Source organism: Piliocolobus tephrosceles, chromosome 13 (genome assembly GCF_002776525.5).
Source record: "Piliocolobus tephrosceles isolate RC106 chromosome 13, ASM277652v3, whole genome shotgun sequence".
Classification (NCBI taxonomy): domain Eukaryota; kingdom Metazoa; phylum Chordata; class Mammalia; order Primates; family Cercopithecidae; genus Piliocolobus; species Piliocolobus tephrosceles.
The window spans coordinates 43668215-43688662 of NC_045446.1; the positions used below are offsets into that span (position 1 = coordinate 43668215).

The window sequence follows — 20448 nt, forward strand, 5'->3', positions numbered from 1 at the left end:
AGGACACTCTTCCAATGAGTCATTTATCTTTCCGCCATGCAAGATGGTAATAGCACACAAAAACCAACGTGAATTCCAAGTGTCCTTCACCCACTTTGTTGGAACTCAAAGGACTGCTGTCTTCTTGGTCATTCATCAACCTCACTAAAGTAAAAACAGAGGAGATGGTTACACTCATGGCCCTAGACAATCGTCATCCCTGCACCCTCTTGGTTTAGGAAGGTTTTTAAAACCACTCCTCAAAAGAAAAAGACGTTGAGAAATATTTTAGAATTGGGCAGTTTCTTGCATTCTTTCCCAACCTCATCAGAAGTATGGCCTTCCCTGAACTGTGGGACCGAGATGTTGAAGGGACCTGTACAGTCTCCAAGTTCAAGCTCCTTCATAGTCAGCAACTCTGACTTCAATATGGCCTCAGCTTAAAAACTCATCATTCCTTCAGCCTCCATCATTTTCCTGAAAAGTGGGTACCTGCAGGTCAAGAGAGACTTACCAACAACTCCTCCCATCAAGAATACTCCTTGCACATTTTCAGGCCTTCTTTCTAGACCTTGGTCCCTTGCTCCTCCTGTTCTCAGGATTTCCCAGCCTCCTTGGATTTCTGGGTCTTTTGCCCTGAGCTCCATGAGAGCAGGTGAATTCAGTCTCTGGGTGCTCCTCTTCCTGCCCTCACTGGCCACCTCTCCCCCTTCTGCCATCACCTCCCTGTCCACCACCTCATCTGCCTTCATCTGATCAGTGCCCCCACCACCCCCATCTCAGTCCCACTTATCCCTCCTGGTCCTGTATTTTCAATGCCTGCTCTCTGCTACTTGGAAGTGGGGAAGGATAAATGTGATGTGAGAAGACAGTCTCTTGCTGGGCTAGAAAAGCGACTGGAGTTTTCCTTCTGCAGAATGGAATAGTTCAATTCAGACCCTTAAAAAATGGCCCCGCTGGGCCAGGCATGGTGGCTCTAGCCTGTAATCCCAGCACTCTGGGAGGCCAAAGTGGGTGGATCACTTGAGGCCAGGAGTTCAAGACCAGCCTGGCCAACCTGGTGACAACCCATCTCTACTAAAAATACAAAAAATTAGCTAGGTATGGTGGTGCATGCCTGTAATCCCAGCTACTTGGGAGCCCAAGGCAGGAGAACCGTTTGAACTCGGGAGGCAGAGGTTGCAGTGAGCCAAGATCGCACCACTGCACTCCAGCCTGGGCAGCCAGAGCGAAACTGTGTCTCAAAAAAAAAAAAAAAAAGAAAGAAAGAATGGCCCTGCTGTTCTATATCTTGATTTGGGTTCTGGTTACATTGGGGTGAAAATTCATTGAGCTGTACACTCAAGATACATACTCGTGTGGAGAAAAAGGAACCCTAGTACACTGTTGGTAGGAATGTAAATTAGTACAGCCACTATGGAAAACATTATGCATGTTCCTCCAAAAACTAAAAATCGCATTACCATATGATCCAACAATCCAACTACTGGGTGTATATCCAAAGGATTTGACATCAGTATGTCTAAAAGATACCTGCACTCTCATGTGTATTGCAGCATCAATGGAATCAACGTAAGTGTACATCAACTGATGATGAATGGATAAAAAAGATGTGGTGTACATACACAATGGCGTACCATTCAGCCTTTTAAAAGAGAGGAAATGATGTCATGAGTGATAACATCGATGAACCTGGAGGACATTATGCTAAGTAAAATAAGCCAGGCACAGAAAAACAAACTCTGCATGTTCTCACTTATGTATGGAATCTCAAAAAAAAAAATTGAACACATAGAAGGAGACAGCAGAATGGTAGTAACCAGAGGTTGGGGAATGGGGAAAATGGGTGGATCTTGGTCAAGGATACAGTGTTTCAGTTAGACAGGAGGAATAAATTATAAGTATTTGAGGTGATAGATATGTCAATTAGCTTGATTCAATCGTTTCACATTGTATAACACATAGCATCACTTTTGTACCTCATAAATATATACAATTATAATTTGTCAATATCTAATAAAAAACATAAATGAAAAATATATCATGTATGTACATTATACTTTAATCTTAAAATTAACCCAAAAAACTCCGCTTCAAACACCACTATCAAAATAATGGATCCTGAGACCCTTCACAGCCCTCCGCTCCTGACATTTGCTTTTACTTCCTACCAAGCTCAGACTGAGGATGTCAGCCACCCCTCAGGACAGCGAGTCTCCAGGCCCCCTGACAACAGCCATCATGGAGGGCCACCAAGCCTCAGGACTGCTGTGGAGGAGCCTGTGCTGGGAACAGTATGAGGACTCACCCAAGGCACCTTTTCCCAGTTCACTCTAAAATGCCTTAGGTTGCAGCTGAGCTTCCCACTCTACTTTAAGGCAAGTCTGACAGCGGTCAGTCACGAACATGGTACAGTGGAAAGAGCACTGGACTGGGAGTTAAGGTCCAAGAGTTGATACCCAGTTCTGCTACTGACTCACTGTGTGACCTTAGGTGAAACAGTCTCCCTGCCCAAGCTGTTGTTCATTGGGGAGACTGAGCCAAATGAGCTCTTAAGGCTTTTCCAGAGAGGTCAATCCATGATGCAAGGACACTCCAGGTTGCTTTCTTGGGTCTACAGGTGAGAACTGCATGCTTTGAGCAGCTGACCTGATCACCTTTGGATTTGTTAGTCTCCTTTCGTTTTTATTACACACCTTCAAATGAGTGGCCTCTGAACCCTAGGCCCTCTGAGCATAAGTGAGGGGAGAGAATAAAAAGAAGTCAAAGCTGAGGCCCTGAAAAATATATATAAAGCACCAACAGCAGGCCTCAGTTCTTTTTCTAAAAAAAAAAAAGAGAGAGAGAGAGAGATTCTAGAAATTTCTATTATTAGCATCAATCCTGTTGCCATGTTGTTCCCCTTCGTGAAACCATCCCCAAGAGATGGTGGCATGTGGCTTGACTGGGGACACTGTTATGATGGGCTCAAGGTTAGACCTAAGGAATACAAATAAGCAGCCTCCTATAAGAGGAGGGTATCATGGTTAAAGTGCTCAAGCCCCCCAAGAGAGAATAAAGATCTGGACCCCAGGTTGTAGGAAGGGGTGGATCATGGGTGCTCAGTTTTCAGCAAGAGACAACTTAATGAAGAGGAGCAGTCCTGGGACCAAGAGTGAAAAGGCTTGGGTTCCAGGGCCAGTTTGGAGCCTGGAAAGTCATTTCCCCCCTCATGCAACCCTCCTGCACTGTGCCCATTCCTGAGTCAAGCTCTCCAGTTCCTCCAGCCTCTGCCTCGCTCACGGCACCCAGGCCTTGGCCCACATTCAAGTCCCCACCGGAGTTCTTCACTGAGTTAACAGCTATTTTCATCTTAGGCCTCTGTTTATATGGCTTCCTCTGCCTGCTTTCTCCTTTCCCCTAATCCACATCCATCTTGCCTTCAAGGCCTAACTCATGATAAAGGAATTGTTCATGGAGCCTTGAGCATGGGCAAGAGGGACTTGCCTGCTACATGACCTCGAGCCTGGAAGGGTAAGAGGGCAAGTAGTCAGGCCCCAAAAGGGCTCTGAGCAGCTGCTTCTCAAAAATGAGTCTGAATTAGTAGAAAAACAGCAGGGGAAACAAAAAGGTCGTGAACCTGTGGCTATTATTTTAGACTCAGATATGAGGCTTAGAAATCAGTCCATGACAAACTGCATACAACCAAAAGATCCTGAACTGAGATGTCAAGGACTTGCTTCAACCAGTCAGTCACTTTCCCCCATGCACCTTTGTGGCTTTTGCTTCTCTAAACCACACCCGTGCCCTTGGTCTGGATATTGTTCATGGGGGCTGCTCTCCCTCCTGGGTGGCCAGGTGTGGTTCCTCTCTGAGCACAGGTGGTGGCTGTTCAATCACATTGTTCCTCCAGCCAAAAGACCACTGTACCGGCTCCAGAAAAATGCAAATCATTTTTTCAAAATGACCCTACTTAGATAAAAGTCTGCTGAAGGGACCACTTCTACACACAACTCAGGGAGTTATACTTTTAAACCTGGATACCTCGACGCCAGCTATTGGCCATTGAGGCATGTTGACTTGAGAACGTCAAACAACTGTTTCAATCTAATAAAACTTGAAAATTGTACCTGCCATATTTCAAATGTTTGGATGATATCCTCTAGAATCTAGAGATTATTAGAAACAAGAAGAAAACACAAATCTCTTCAATTCACTGGCTTTTAAAAATTCTGGCTAGGAAGGTAGTACACCAGGTGAGTCAGGTTCATTTTAACCCTTCACAGGTTTATGTTCTACTATTTTAAATGAACTCTGCGCTGGTTTGAGGCCTCATGATCTCAATAAAGAATACACTGTCTTCTGGGATATAAATTACAGATTTGTGCAGGTTTTTTTTTTTTTTTTTAACCTCAAACGTCATGTTAGCTTATTTTTCTTCCTACGATTCACTTCTTAGAATTCCATCCAGATCCTAATCAGAGGCGTACAGCCACATCTGACACTGCAGAAGTCAGGTTTAACTTCAGCCCAGCACAGAGTCAACCTGATTCTGGAGGCAAATCCAACACCAGCACTCTTACTTAGAAACCAGGGGATTCCCTGGGTGGTCCCAAGGAAAATTAACATAGCCCAGGGACTAAAGCACTCAGGATTTATTTTTTCCTTCAGAACTAAGAAACCTATGACTGGATTTGTATGGGGGTGGGGGAGAAGCTATTTGATTCCAAAAAACAGAAATATTAAGAGGTTCCTATTTTAATGATGTTTTAAATCATCCTGAACAGCCCTTTTTTATAGGGAAGAACTGTGCAAACGTGCCCTTTGTGGCAATCAGCAGTTAGGATACAGGTAACAGAAGATGTAAATGAGATAGTTACCTGCACTTGGGCCAGCGCTGCAAATAAAGAGCTTTCCTGACTTTGCCAACAGATCATCTGGTGACCTCAGCTTACATGTGGACCCATGAGGGGCTGAGTTGCCAAAGAAGGACCTTGGAGGCTTCTTCTTCTTGCCTCTCCTGGCAAGGACTTTGGTTTCTGGGCACAAAGTTATGATTCCCTGTGGTGGATTTCACTGGGTTCCTACCGCTCTCTGCTCAGCTAGAAAGCACTTTGAAGCCTCACCCTAACTCCGACAGCAGGTCTTCAATCACACCATCACTGCAGGATCCAGGCTGTCTTATCAGCCAAAAGTGCTGGCAGCTTGGTCTCTGATCTCATCAGGACAACTGGCATGCCTGCCTACCTCTCTTGCCAGGAACTAAACTCTCCCTGCAGTGGGGATGTGGTCTCTAGTCTGAAATAAATTTCCCTTCTACCAATGTTCAAAATTGACTGCAAGTATCATCCTGTTTCTGGAGTGAGTACCAGGATGTTTACACAGGAGGTTTCTTTTTTCCTTCTGGATTCGCACTCCACCCCCTTTATTTTAATGAGCTTTCCAGAAAAGCAAGACACTGTTAAGCACCTGTTGGGTGGAGCCTAACAATTACTTTAAAAATAAGATGCTCTTAACGGGGATACCCGCAGAGCTCTGCAGACCCCTCTGGCCTAGACCCCTCTTCCTTTGGGCTCCAGATGGTACATTTGTCCCTTGAGCATATGCTGCATTCCAAATAATATATTTCACTTCCTTTTGGCTTAGAATATGTTGCTGTCTCTTTTGAGCTCTGAAGTACTGTTAGATAATCTGAACTGAGGCCTCGGGACAGTTCTGAGCAGGCTTCCAAGCAGAAGGAAGTCGGTAGGGCCTTGAATCAAATAGGACTTTCTTTAACTGACAGTGCATACAAGGGACCAGGAGATACCCTTGAAACCGGAGGACAAACACCTCCACACAAAGGGCAAAGATGACATCTGATAGCTCACCATTTCTGTTCTTGATAATGGCCCCACTGATATGGCGAGCTGGTTGCTATTGTGATAGTAAGAAGGATAAACTGTAAGACAACTGGAAGTTTATTCCTGGAAAAATTTGAGATTGAGATATTGCATCACAGGCACCTGTGATGCTAGTAAAGTTTCCTAAGGATCTGTGAACTGAGTGGTCTCTTCTCACTGCAGTACCCAGGGACCAGCTACAAAGTTATCCCTCAATTCAAGCTGCATGGGCACTGAAGATCAGGAAATAATTTCATGCCTGCAAAGTAGCCTCCTTCTCCCTGATCTGGCCATTATTCTAAAGCATTAACTGTTCACATACCAGCCCATACCCAAAGGGGTATCTGAGTCCTAGGAATTTCTGATACAAAGATTTTTAAGTTTCATCTTCAGCCACCTCTTGTTTCCCTATTAAATTTGGATCACGGTGGTCTTGAGGCAAGTTTGGAAACAAAGGTGCAGCTCTCTTAGATTTCCTAAATAGTTGCAATTTAAGCCTTGTATTGTCTTATTAAGTATGGAAAATCTGCTTGCCATGAATGCCTTACCGACACTCAAGCTCCACTTAAGCAACAGGCACAGTGATTTCCTTACCATACACATAAGAGATCCCCACGAGCTCAAAAATGGCAATGATGACAAGGGCATAGGAGGCAGCATAGGTGTCCACAAGCTGAAACATATAAATTCCACCCTAACAGGAGAGAGAAACAACCAATATCAAATACGTCCTGGAGCCGGGCTATCTCTTCCCACGTTTAACAGCCAGTTATCTCAATCCTAAGAAGAGTCAGGTGCAAACAGGAGTCCATGCATCTCCCCTCTTTTCAATAGCAGTAACCTACACCTGGTCCAGCATGTACGCTGGAGGCCTTGCTGTGTCAGCAAAGCAGTTCCTCAACAGGCTCCGAGCTAATCAATATAACAAGCACCAAAAAAAAGTGATTTAACATCTTATTCTTGGAAGGCAAAGGTCAATGTCTGAAGTATATGTGAAAGCAGCCAGGTGGCTTTATTTTTGCTTTAAGCAATTGATCGTATCCACCTATGTATCTGCATTCAATTGACCCTCCGATGACCTTTAGGTGTCTCTGGGTATTTCTCACACATCCCCCATGTATCTCTACCTCACTCTTTAAGTCTCCCAACAATAAATAAGGTGCAGAGACCTTCACATTCCAATCCATTATTTTACAGAGGAAGAAATTAAAGCCCTGAGTAGTTAACTTGCTCAAGGCCACAGAGACAACAAAAGCAATATATATACTGAGTGAGTTAACACAATTTACCGAGACACTCAGGACTAGAAGAAACTGAAGTGGCTGTTGGCTCATACATGACAGTAATCATCAGAAAATGTACCTAGTTGGTAAATAAAGATTTTTATGTATTCTGTTTTCTTTTTCCTAATTTTTTATTTACTTTTTTAGAGGCGGGGTCCCACGATATTGCCCGGGCAGGAGTATAGTGGTTGTTCACAAATGCAATCAGAGCACACTGCAACCATGAACTCCTGGCCTCAAGCAATCCTTCTGCCTCAGCCTCCCAAGTAGCTGGGACTAGAGACATGCGCCACTGCACCAAGCCACGTATTCTATTTTCTTAAAGTAGGACACACCTGCCTTGTTGGCTCAATAAGGCTACATCTCAATTATGAGATACTAGAAGCATCACTGGTAGCCAAGATGACATATTTCCCTCTACAGTCAGAATCCCTAATGAACTGCTGCCATTTACATGGAAATGGCAATGATTTGCCTTTGATTATAAGGTCTGAGAGCTGCTAAGGGTTGAAGGACAGATAGCCATTGGCGCTCCCACCCACCTATCCCCACCCCAAGCCTGTGCCCAGGAGGCAGCTTACCTGAGTGATCATTGGAAAACCCATGATGAAGAAACAAATGCAGCAGCCCAGAGTAAACACTGGCTTGTGTGTGCGCAGGTACTTGGGGAACTCGTCTGAGATGGAGGTCACTATGGTCTCGATGGTGGCAAACTGAAACCGTGTCAGGAAATGAACATCTGAGTCAAATTGTACCACCCAGAAGGTACCCCCAAGCCCTTTGCATGTCCCATCCAGGAAAGCTGTATTTGTGTTAGGTTTGGTTTTTAGGATGGCATTCCCTCAAGGGGTCTAAAAAGCCTCCTTGGGGTCCAACCCACACGGGCAGCCAAGAGAACCCAAGTAGGATGTGAGCTTTAAAAATTGCACTTCCAACCCCCAGAGACTTGCATTCATATTCATCCATTAGGACATTTTAAGTTTCATTTTGTATTCATGAGATGTAAATTCCTGTCCTCCAGTTTACCTTGCATTTGCTCTTCTACTTGAGGAAAAACCCTCTTTGCACCCAAAGACTAAACTCTGAGCACCTGTCAGCATGATCTGTGGTTGTCTCAGCCCCACAGCAATTTCCCTAAAATTGACTTCACATTATTTTTCATCCAGCCCTACAGAATTTGCTGTGGCAAAATGACACAAAGGCAGGAAGCACACAGACTAAAAATTGCCACGTAGAACAGAGGGAGAAGGAAAGAGAGAGGACGACTCTCTTGCACCATTACATGAGTACCCAAAATACAAGGTGATCCTGAGCCCTACGCAGGCACTTCAGCATCTCTAGATCTCTCGGGAGAAGCGTTCAGACACCCCTAAGCCTACCGCTCTCCTGAAGGGTGAACCCAGGACCCAGAAGAGGGGGAGTCTTCAAGAGGAGTCTGGGATAGAGACTGATGGCAAAGGGGCTCACCATAGTGTCAAGTCCAAGAGTGAGGAGCATCAGGAAAAAGATGATGGCCCAGAACGGAGAGAGAGGCAGCCTGGTTAAGGCTTCCGGGTAAACCACAAATGCAATGCCTGGCCCTGGAAGGAACGAGACAGATGATTGCAGGCAGGCCCTACTCAAGGCCGCTCTTCCTGGAGCCCAGACGGCCTTCTCTCTGCTGAGATCCTCATTTATTATTTCTTATATGCTGCTTCCACTGTTTGTTATTTTTCACTCATCTTTATCCATTTCCTCAATTAGACCATAGGCTTCTTGAAGAAAAAGACCAAGGGAATTAGGTCAACAGCTAGGAGAACTCACAGGAGAGGCCTAAAAATAGTGTCTAAGCAGAGACTCAGAGGCAACTCTACTGGACTCCACGGCTAGGCTGTGTACCATGTATGTAGGATGAGAAACTCCATCTTCGTATTGGATGAATTAAGGAAAAATGTAATTAATTACCCTTTAGAGCAGTAGTACTCAACCAGCAGTGATTTTGCACCCCAGGGGATATTTGGCAATGTCTGCAGGCATTTTTTATTCTCAGGGGTGAGCTGGGGGTAGGGGTAGGATAACTACTGGCATCTAGTAGGTGGAGGCAAGGGATGCTGCTAAGCATCTTACAGGGCACAAGAGAGCTTGTTGCCAACAAAGAATTATCCTGTCTCAAATGTCAGTAGTGCTGAGGTTTGAGAATCCCTGCTCTAAAAGTTGGAACATGACCAGAATGACATCATTTCTTCCTTTAATTATTTTATGAAGTTTTGGGGTGCATGTGCAGGACATGCAGGTTTGTTACACAGGTAAACATGTGCCATGGTGGTGTGCTGCACAGATCAGCCCATCACCTAAGTATTAAGTCTAGGAAGAAATACTAATGTATTTCTTCCTTTAACTACCCTTCCTCCTATTTAGTCCTCCAGGAGAAAACATTCACATAAAATATGAATCTAACACTTTCAGGATCTTGCACTATTGGTATAAATGGTGCCAGTCCTAGTAGTTAGTTGGGTTGGTGGGGAGGTGCATGAAACATCATGTAAGGATTAAGAGGGTTCGGTCTTTAAGGGTCAGATCTGGTCCAAATCCATATTCCATGACTTACCATCTGTGCAACCCTAGACATACTATTTAATTTCTGTAAGCCTCAATTTTGTCCATCTGTAAAATGGGGATAAAAATAGGACCTCACAAGGTGGTTACAATGAACAAATGAGAAAACGCGGATAAAACACCGAGCCCAGTACCCCCTACATCATCAACACCCACAGATTATCTTCTACTATGAGTGGACTATGAACTTGGAAGTTAGCGGTTCTGATTCAGGTTTACTCTAGAACACTTCATGTGGGTCTTGGTGGGGATGTCTGAGCGGCAGTTTTCTCTGCTATCATAAAACCCTGCCAGTCATTCTCCCTGCCTCACAGCCTCACTGGGAAGATTCCTGTAACCAAAGGTGGCTGTAACCAAATTCACAGCAGTTGTGAATTTCCCTGTAAGTAGAAAACTAAATGATAATGGACAGAGACCAGTGAATGTGGGCGCTGGGATAATCCACAGCCAGCACACATCCGCAGCCAGAAGTCGCAGCACCTAGAATGTTTATAACTCAAGCATAGCAGCACTTTTTTAAACTGGAATTTATCAGGCTGTTAGTTCCTGATATTGCCTAGGGCCTTGGTGTATTTAAAATATAAAGCCTCAAATGCCTGAGATTCCCCCACTATATGCATTTATTGAACAGACTGTAGAGCCAGTCTCTGAAGGCTCCCTATGTGAACCATAAAAGAAAAGTCTGTATTAAACTAAAGTTCAAAATAGGTCTCAAATGCAGAACAACAAGGAAGTCAGCTTAATGCTCTCGCGACAGTCATGCCCATAAAGCCGACAAGAAGGTCTTGCTTGAATGGCCACTACCAGAGGTCCTCAGCTGCTTACTTTAACAGGATTCCAACCTTTGGGCTTTACAACTTTTTTAGAGGAAGGAAGTGATTTCAAAATATTCAGCCTGCTTCCATTTCAACTGCCTCCCTAAAGCACCCAGGTGAAGACGGAATTTGCAAGCTAAATTACAGCAGACTCCACTTACCCAAGGCTGATGGAGAGTGGAGTCATCTAGGGAATAACACCATTAGATGTTAAAGAGTATATGGCCAGTCTGATGGAGGCCAAGTTCTGCCTCTCTCCTCTCCCACTAGGTGGCAGTAGATCCCAGTGACTGGAGTACAGGCTCTCTTCCTCATGGATTAAAAAACGTGGCGGGGTGCAGCGGCTCACGCCTATAATCGCGACACTTTGGGAGGCCAAGGCGGGCGGAGCACAAGGCCAGGGGTTCAAGACCAGCCTGGCCAATATAGTGAAACCCAGTCTCTACTAAAAATACAAAAATTAGCCGGGCATGGTGGCAGGCGCCTGCAGTCCCAGCTACTCAGGAGGCTAAGGCAGGAGAATGGTGTGAACAGGGGAGGCGGAAGTTGCAGTGAGCCAAGATGGCACCACTGCACTCCAGCCTGGGTGACAGAGAAAGACTCCATCTCAAAAAAGAACAAAAAACAAAAAAACTGGCTGTACCTCTTACTGGCAGAGGACTTAGGGGAGTCACTTGTTCTTTCTAGACAAACTTTAGTTTTTTTATCCACACAGTGGAAATAGTAACAGTACCTACCTTTATAGAGCTTCTGTGAGAATTAAATGCATCAACACAAGTAAAAAGCTTAGAACAATGCCTGGACATACTAGGAACTCAGAAAACATAGACTATTATTGGTCTTGTGAAAGGGGATCAAAGGGGCTCCGCATTTCAGTAACTTGAGCAGAGTCCCCAGAGATCCTACCATGAGAGCCTCCTTTATCCTAGAGCACCACTAAAGACACAGCAAGGGGCTCTGGTCAATGCAATGCATCAAGGCCCATAGCACAGCTTGGGTAGCCACTCTGCTGTGATAACTATTACAAATTGAATGAGCTCTCAGAGGATATGCCAGCTGGACTTCTGTGCCTGTGAGCAGAAGGATTGGGATACAGGTGATAGGCAGATGGCTGCATGGAAGAGGGGCGTCAGTGCCGTTTGAGAATGCCCATTTTGATCAGTAAGGCATCTGAACTATTAAGGGGCAAGGGAACCAAGGTAGTGTTTCCAGTGCTCTGTTTAGCTGAGAGTTACCTACACCTGGGAATGCTAAATAAATATGCACATTTCTGCTTATCTACTCTGGTCTGAGTTTTTCTGCTGCTGGATAAGCATCTTTGTTTGGCTTCAGGATAGATTCTGAATATGAGTCACCGCTCCATAGGTAGCAATGCATATGGTGGGGAGATAGCTCTGAAGGGCTAACTTCCCTGGAAGCTGCTTTTCTAGAGAAGATCCCCAAGAAGAACATGCCCCCTTCCCTAGGCCTATCATAAAAGCAAAAGACAGCCTGGTCTCTTCACCAATCCCACCCATCCTCAGCCCCTCAAAATTTTGATAAGACCAAGATCATTTTGGTAGAAATGCCTCTTTTAGAAGGGAGTGGTAAACTACATCGAATAGCGTTAGGTCATTCAGGAGAACCTCTATTTGACTAGAGGTCAAAACTTAGTTACCAAAGTTGGGTCACCAAAAATGGCCTGAATGTCTATATGCTAGTGTTGCCCAGCAAGGAGGAAATGGGGCTCGGGTTTAATGCAGACCTGACCCCAAATCTCTGTCCTATGTTCTGCAGAGCCGCCATCATATCGAGGCAAGTAAGACAAGCCTGTAAAACACATATAAAAATACATGCAGGTTCAGATGAGCAGGAAAGCTTCCCCAGTGGGTCTGGGAGAAGATCTCACGGACCCTCTCCTGTGGGAGATGAGGCCCACTGTCCCTTGTGCCAGAGACAAGTATTAACACAACAGGTTAGAACCTGTTAGAAGTGCCCTTATCCTTGTTCAAATCAAAGGAAGTGAAAAAACACTGGCAAGGAGAAATTTCAGAAGAAAACATGGGCGATTTGTTGGCTGCATTTTACATACCAGATAAACAACATTCTATTTGGGTTTTTGCAATATGTCCCCAGAAATCCCTTTCCTGGAGCAGAAAAGAGTTCAGAATCGTTTACTAACCTGGCCCACATCTCAGGATTCATAGTCTCTAGCAGGTTGGCCACTGGTTCCAAAACAACTCAGTAATGTCACAGAAAGTAAAATGCCTAAGATCTTCTAGAAAATGGGACAGAACCTATCTGCTCCAACCACTCTGCTAGGAGGAAATGAGATTACAGGACAGCTGGAAGTGACTCCAGTACCTCTAAGTACAAAACCTGTTTACCCTCTCACTTTCCCTCCCTGCCTCCCAGGGTATCTGAGAATTCTCAACCAGGAAGAGCCATTGCTTATCTCCTGGGGCCCCTCTAATTTAGTGCATTGCTGCGGAACCAAACACCCCTCAGGGTTTCACAGTCTCTCCAGGGAGAGATAATTGCACCCCTGGAACGTGCTGGCTCTTTAACTCTTTGAGACCCCCGGTGTACTATCAGCATGAACTGGCGCAGTAATGAATTATCCTTAGGGAACCAGAAGAAATCTTAGTATCCAAAAAGGTGACATTTCCAGGGCTTAGTTCTCTCACCACATCTGAAACATTATCTGAGAATGGCAGTCAGCTGCTTGAAGGAAGATAACTGCCCAGACAAGCCTCTCACAGGTACACCCCTTGGTTGTCCAGGGCCATAGTCGTGCCCCACAGCATGAGGCACAGGACCAACACACTAGGCATCCCATAAATGTCTGAATTGAGAATGAGATCATAATGGTAAACAATAAACACAATGAAATCCCTTGATCACTGAAACCTACTAAATATCCAAATCCTTTGTGGATCCAGGCTGGGTGAAAATGAAGAGTTAAACTAAAATCTTGAACGCTCTCTCTGCAAAATGCTGTCCTAGTAATATGGATTAAATGAAATAAAAATGAAAGCTCTTTGTAAACTTGAAAACATCATACAAATGTTAGCCATTAATAAAAAAGATCATTTGGATAAAGAGTAAACATTTATTCCACATGCCTCTCCACCCACCCAGCACGATCCAACCTTTCTACCCACAGGGGAAAAAAATTGCAGGTCTGCATTGCTAACTAAGCAGAAGGCCCTGAAAGCACATTTGACCTAACAATCAGAAAAGTGCTTTGTAAGGAAAATGCTCCTCTGAAGTCAGTTCTCTCACTAAGCCTTGGTTTCAACAGGGCCCTCTGCAAGGAATGTCATCCTACAGCAGCCTGTACCCACATCAGCTCCTGAGGCAATGGTTTGCCTAATAAATTCTCTACTCATACCTGACAGGTATAACCCTCACTTCTATAGGCTGGAGCTAAATTAAAAGGGGCAAGGTAAGAGGAAGGAGAGGAGACGAGAAGGAAAGAGGGCTTTTAAAGCAATCCCTCTAGTCAGAGACAAGCCAGTTCTGACTCTGCAGTGAGCTTCCTACTTGAGCCTTCCTCGGTCCCACTGTACAGAAGGACCTGGGCTCCTCCACCCTCTATCCTGTTCCAGAAGGCCAACTTCCCAGCATAGTATAAATTAGGAGCTTGTGACATGGGCCTGGGACCTGCCCTGCAACAGCAGGGTAACAACTGTCCTGTACCTTGGTCTGCCACATTCTCAATGTTGACTTTGCGTTCATTGGCCATAAAGCCAATAACGGAGAAGATGACGAAGCCGGCAAAGATGCTCGTGGCACTGTTGGTGCAGGTTACAATTAGAGTGTCCCTGGAAAGAAGAGACCAGAGTTTTCCATTAGATGTGCTTCGTGAGTAGAAAGGGACAAGGGGAAGGACACATAAATGTGTGCCCACGTGTTTGCTTGCACATGTGTTTCATATACATGTATGTTCATGTCCTAACCACAGGCTCCCTTGGACTCATTTAAAAAGCACCAAAAGCCTCAAAAGATATCCCCTAATAGCCCTGATTCAGGGCCTCTGGGCCAAAGCTCTGACTCCACATTCTATATAAAGGATCTCAACTCATCTGCTATGGTCTGAACCACCCCCCCATCCCAAATTCATTGGCTGAAACTTAATCCACAATTTGATAGTATTAAGAGGTGGGGGCTTTAGAAAAGTGATTAAGTCATGAAGGCAGAGCCAACTCATAGGATTAGTGCCCTTATAAAACAGGCTGAAGGGAATATGTCTGCCTCTTCCACATATGAGGACACAGCAACAAGGTGCCATCTTTGAAACAGAGAGCAGCCCTCCAGACACTGAATATTCTGGCACCTTGAACTTGGACTTCCCAGCCTCCAGAACTGTGAGCAATAAATGTCTGTTGTTTATAGCCAAAAGTCAGTTAAAGATACAAAAATATAGGTAGATAGGATAAATAAATTATAGTGCTCTACAGCACTGTAGGATGACTATATTGACAACCATCCCAGCTGGGCACAGTGGCTAATGCCTATAATCCCAGCACTTTGGAAGGCCAAGGCAAGTGGATCACCTGAGGTCAGGAGTTTGAGATCAGCCTAACCAACATGGTGAAACCTCGTCTCTACTAAATACACACACACAAAAAAAAAATTAGTGGGGCATGGTGGCACATGCCTGTAATCCCAGCTACTTGGGAGGCTGAGGCAGGAGAATCGCTTGAACCTGGGAGGTGGATGTTGCAGTGAGCCGAGATTGGTCATTGCACTCCAGCCTGGGCAACAAGAGCAAAACTCCATCTTAAAAAAAAAAAAAATCATCCTATAGCATTATAAAATGACTATATTAACAACAATTTATTATATGTTTTCAAACATTATATGTTTTCAAACAAATTCGGCTAGAAGAACGAATTTTCAATGTTCCCAATACAAAGAAATGATAAATGTTTGAGGTGGTAGATATGCTAATTATTTGAGGTAGTGGATATGCTAATTACCCTGATTTGATCATTACACATTGTATACGTGTACTGAAATATCACACTGTACTCCATAGATATGCATAATTACTATGTGTCATTTAAAAATAATAAAAGCAAAAAATGTATAAAGAAAAACATATTACTCAGTCTATGGCATTTCATTAGAGCAATATGAACAAACTGAGACATTATTCCAGGGACAGGGGTAAATCTGTCCATCAGAACAGAAATTGAGGAGATGGGGCCTTGGTCGGCTCCAGGACAGGAACTATGTGTGAGGGAAGAGAAGGCAGTGGGAAAGTCAAATGACCCTAAAATGTGAGGGTAGCCTGGAGTTGGGACACACAGGGTTGAGAGGGACAAAGGGGCAGGGGAGGGAAGAGAGCCCAGCAACTCTACCTTCATCGCAGAGCCTGCTGCTGGTAAGACAGCCAGGGTTTCCCAGCCTACCTTCAGTCATCCTGGTCTCAAATATGAGGTCACGGCTAGATGGGTTACACAGTAACCCAGGGCTACACTGAAATCTTCGTTCTCCTGCCTTTTAGTGGCATGACCTTGAGCAATCCACTTCCTTTCCACTCTGATTTGAAATGGCAGCAATGAGTCTGTCATAGGCTGTTGCCAGGACAGAATGAGATGATGCCTGTACCATGTAAAGCCTAGAAGTGTGCAGCAAATGATCCACCTTGACTGACCCCTTAGTTTACTGATGAGGAAATTGAGGTCCAGGGGAAGGTAATGGAGTAATTAATAGTGTAGGCCAGCATGTGAATCTAGACTTTCCACCTCTCAGCCTGGGTTATTTCTGCCACACCACACGGCCTCATTTCTAATGAAGAAGATAGCAATGCTTCACCTTTTAATGGTGTTCAGACTAACTTGGGTCAATGGTTAATGAGCAGTTGTGACCAAAGAAGTTCAAATACCATAGTCTGTTACTCAAGGCCATTATGAACTGAATTGTATCTTCCTACCCCTCCCCAACCCTTACCAAATTCATATTTTGTCATCCTAATCTCTAGTATCTCAGAATGTGACTGTATTTGGAGAGAGGGTCTTTAAAGAGGTAATTAAGCTAAATGAGGTCATTAGAGTGGTCCCTGATCCAATGTGACTGATATGACTGGTGTCTTTATAAGAAGAGATTAGGTCACAGACCCACACAGAGGGAAGACCATCTGAAGGCACAGTCCATTGTATCCATAGATTAGGTAGCTCACAAATGACTATCACAGAACACAGCTGGCTGCACAGTGACCTCCAGAGAAACTTGCTTCCATCCTAAAAATAGCCACTTGAGCCTCCACCATGTATCAGAGCCAGGTGTGTAAGTGAGGATCTAGGCCTTCAAAAGACAGTGCCTAGGCCTTAGCACCTGTTTTGTCCCAGGCCAGAGGCAAATCTCTTGCTCTCCCTAAGATGAAATGTGAGGATGTGGCCTCAGGTGTCTGATAACTCAGTCCATTCTTCTGTCCCACTCACCAGCTATGCCCAGATCTTGTAGCACCTCTACATACCTGTAGCAGTTGTTGTGGAATTTGTTGTAAGAAGAGAGAGTAATCAGGCCTCCCCATGCAGCAGATAAAGAGAAGAAAATCTGAGTGGCAGCATCTTTCCATACCTGAGAGGCAAAAGGGAAAGAGATTCAAGATCCATAAAGGAGACCAGCCCCAGGGGAGGGGAGTCTCACACACCCAGTGCCATATCATGTTTCCAGGGGAAACATCAGGGACAAGATGACTCCTGACATCAACATCAATGAGAACATAAATCACTTGTGCTAGAAACTAAAGGCACAGTAAATTACCTGGGAGATTTTAACTTCCTCTATCAAAGGTGAGGAACTCAATAAACTACACTACATACCATGCTCATCTTTTCTCTCCTTTAAAGCTAAACGGAAGAGAGAGTCCTTCCTTTAGGTCAATACAATCTCAGAAAATAATTTACAACAGCAAAACATATTAACGGATGCAAAATCAAAACCCTTTTTAACTGACATTTCTGCGGATTACAACTGCTGTTAAATTTCTGAAACTCTGTAGCCCCAATCTTAGTAAAGCAACGTCTATGCCGCTGTAGACTTTATAGTGTCACATCCTACCTGCCATTAAGTGGAGACTTTCTGTTATGTGCAATCAAACTCAATCCTAGCTATGCGTTCTTAACACACCCTGGAAAAGCAGAATTTTCTTTAAGGTGAGAAAAGTCAGTTCCCCTTCAACAATCAACCCCTCATTTGTAGTTTTTGAGTTGGAAATTTTAGAGTTAGATGTGCCTGTACAGAATATGCAAAGAGAAAGTTCAGCTTGTGCTGGCCCTGTGTGGGTGTATAAAAGTATTCAGACGTGTCTGAGCCCTTAAAAGGTTCAGGTAAAAATATTTTTAAAACAGAATCGCTTGTGGTTTACACTAAATGCTGTTATTTTCCCACCAGCAAAACTACACTCTGACACTCTATAATTAGTAACAGATAAGTGGTGTGAGTTGGCCCAAAGCTATTAAGGGGATTTCATTATTCATTTTCAGCCTCTACTATAACCCCAGATGTAGGACAACTATTCCAGGAATCTAAAAACCCTCAGTTGTCCACTTCTCATTAAATATTTCCTGAGTGCATAATATACCAAGATCATCAGGCTCTTATAAAAGCACACACTGGGATTCCCTGGGGGAGGAAGTCTAACCCTTTTTGCCCAAGCATCCCAGAGGACCACTCCCCCCAGGGCCGGTTATAAATAAAATTAGAAGCCCACCGTGGCATCTGTGAGTTTCTCCCACTTGGGTGTGATGAAGTACCAGATCCCAGCTCCAGCTCCAGGCAGGGTGACTCCGCGGATGAGGAGGATCACGAGCACAACATACGGGAACGTGGCCGTGAAGTACACCACCTAGAAAAGCCATGGGCAGAGGGGCTGGAAGGAGCAGCCCTGCAGAGTGCACCTGTGCAGAAGGAGTGTTGCTCCAGGAAGGAGTAGGGCTGCCACCCCGGCACAAGCGGGTGACAGAGAGCACATCAGGGTAGTTCTCCCCAAATGCAGACAGGGCTGGGGAAGCAGGGAAAGCACTGGGACCAAAGGTGAGTCAGAGAGGGCTAGAAATAAAGCCTCTTAGGAGAGACCTAAGGCTGTGGGATGAGTCGGCCTACAGCCAGAAGACTGGGGTAGATGTCACCCAGCCCAGCTGATGAGTACACAACTCCTTAGGGAACCACACAGGGAAGGAGGGAGCGGGCTCTGTGCCTCCCTCCTCCCCAGCTCCTACTCCACCCCCAGGAGAGCACCAAAATTCAACCATTAAAGATGAATCTTATTAGCTTAAGCTTTCCGTCCCTGTTTATACACATAAGTGTGGCAGTCCCGTAAGGTGAAAAGAATGTGATCTTAGAATTAGACGCATTTAGGTTCAAATGAAATTGTACCTCTGGCACTGAGTAGCTGTGTGACCTTAGACAATGTATTATGCTCTCTGAATCTTAGTTTCTGAATCTGTAAATCGGGATAATAGTGCCCTTCTTACAGACAATCGTGAGGATTCAATGAGCTAATGCATGGATAGGACTTAGCATGGTGCCTGATTTATAAAAGCGAGTTATTAAATGCCATTAAGTTCAACAAATATTTATTGAGGGCCTCCTATGAGCTGGCCACTGTGCCAGGCATCAGCTGCACAAAGGTGAAGGGACTCCTAACCTAGAAGACACAAAGACAATGTCTGAATAATGAGCTAGAGAATTACACACAGGGCACTATGGAAGTTCAGGGAAGGGCATTGTGCTCAACGTAGGAGTCTACTAAGAGGTTCATGGAGATGACACTGAGCTGGACAAGTGCAGCTTAGAGGAGAAGAGGCAAGGTGGGAAGGTGAAGGAGGCACATGGGCAAGGCAGGCGTGTGAGGCAAAGCCCTACTCACTATCAGCACAGCATAAACTTGAGGCTAAGAGTAGGGGGGTGGAGGACTAGAGACATTGGAGGAGATCATGTCATAAGAGGTCCTGAATGCCAACCAAAGGGTACTCCTGGATGCTGGAAGAGAGGGAGGGACCAGCATCAACAAACATTTGGGAGGCTGGGCGCGGTGGCTTATGCCTATAATCCCAACACTTTGGGAGGCCAAGGCGGGTAGATCACCTGAGGTCAGGAGTTCGAGATCAGCCTGGCCAACATGGCAAAACCCCATCTCTACTAAAAATACAAAAATTAGCCAGGCGTGGTGGCAGGCGCCTGTAATCCCAGCTACTCAGGAGGCTGAGGCAGGAGAATTGCTTGAACCTAGGAGGCAGAGTTTGCAGTAAGCAGAGACCACGCCATTGCACTCCAGACTGGGTGACAAGAGCAAAACTCCATGTCAAAAAAAGAAAAAAGAAAAGAAAAGAAAAGGAAAAGAGAAACATTTGGGAGGTAACATTAGCAGAACTTGGGGGTTAGTTGAACGTGGTAGGTGGGGGCACCTTTCCTTCCATACCTGTCCATCAAACCTCAAGGTGAGGGCTTGGGACCAGGATTTGGCAGAAGTGGAAGGAACAGTGTGAGAGCTCAGCCTCTGCAGTCCCACGAGCCTGGGTCCAAATCCTGACTCCAGCACTTACGAACTGGGTCACCTTGAGGAGCAACTTAACCTCTCTGAGTCTCTGACCCTCAGTGCCCACACCTGCAAAGTGGCAGCAACAGTAGATTCTTCATGGGGCTGTTGGAAGAGTACAGTGTTAACAATACACACAAAGCGGAACCAGCCCAGGGCACTGGAAACAAAAGTACCATTTCACAGTCTGGCCTAGGACTCACCAGTCCTCAACTTAATAGCATTGACAATGCTCGGCTTACAGGTAGGCTACAGTCCAAAAACTGCATTAAAAGACACTTGAGGCCAGGCGCGGTGGCTCACACCTGTAATCCTGGCACTTTGGGAGGCCAAGGCAGGCAGATCACAAGGTCAGGAGATCGAGACCATCCTGGCTAACATGG

At 45.0% G+C, this 20448-nt stretch overlaps 1 protein-coding gene across 2 annotated transcripts in view; it reads right to left on the reverse strand.

Annotated features, from left to right (window-relative positions):
• Nucleotides 1-20448, reverse strand: part of SLC6A5 (solute carrier family 6 member 5) — a 58351-nt gene that overhangs the window by 12174 nt on the left and 25729 nt on the right. For both annotated transcript variants that reach the window (XM_023191543.2, XM_023191544.2), the window contains 6 exons: nt 18239-18373; nt 17000-17103; nt 14215-14339; nt 8591-8703; nt 7705-7836; nt 6435-6534 (listed from right to left, as the gene is read on the reverse strand). In XM_023191543.2, the coding sequence (XP_023047311.1) occupies nt 6435-6534; nt 7705-7836; nt 8591-8703; nt 14215-14339; nt 17000-17103; nt 18239-18373 (709 nt within the window). The remainder of the gene's footprint in view (nt 1-6434; nt 6535-7704; nt 7837-8590; nt 8704-14214; nt 14340-16999; nt 17104-18238; nt 18374-20448) is intronic.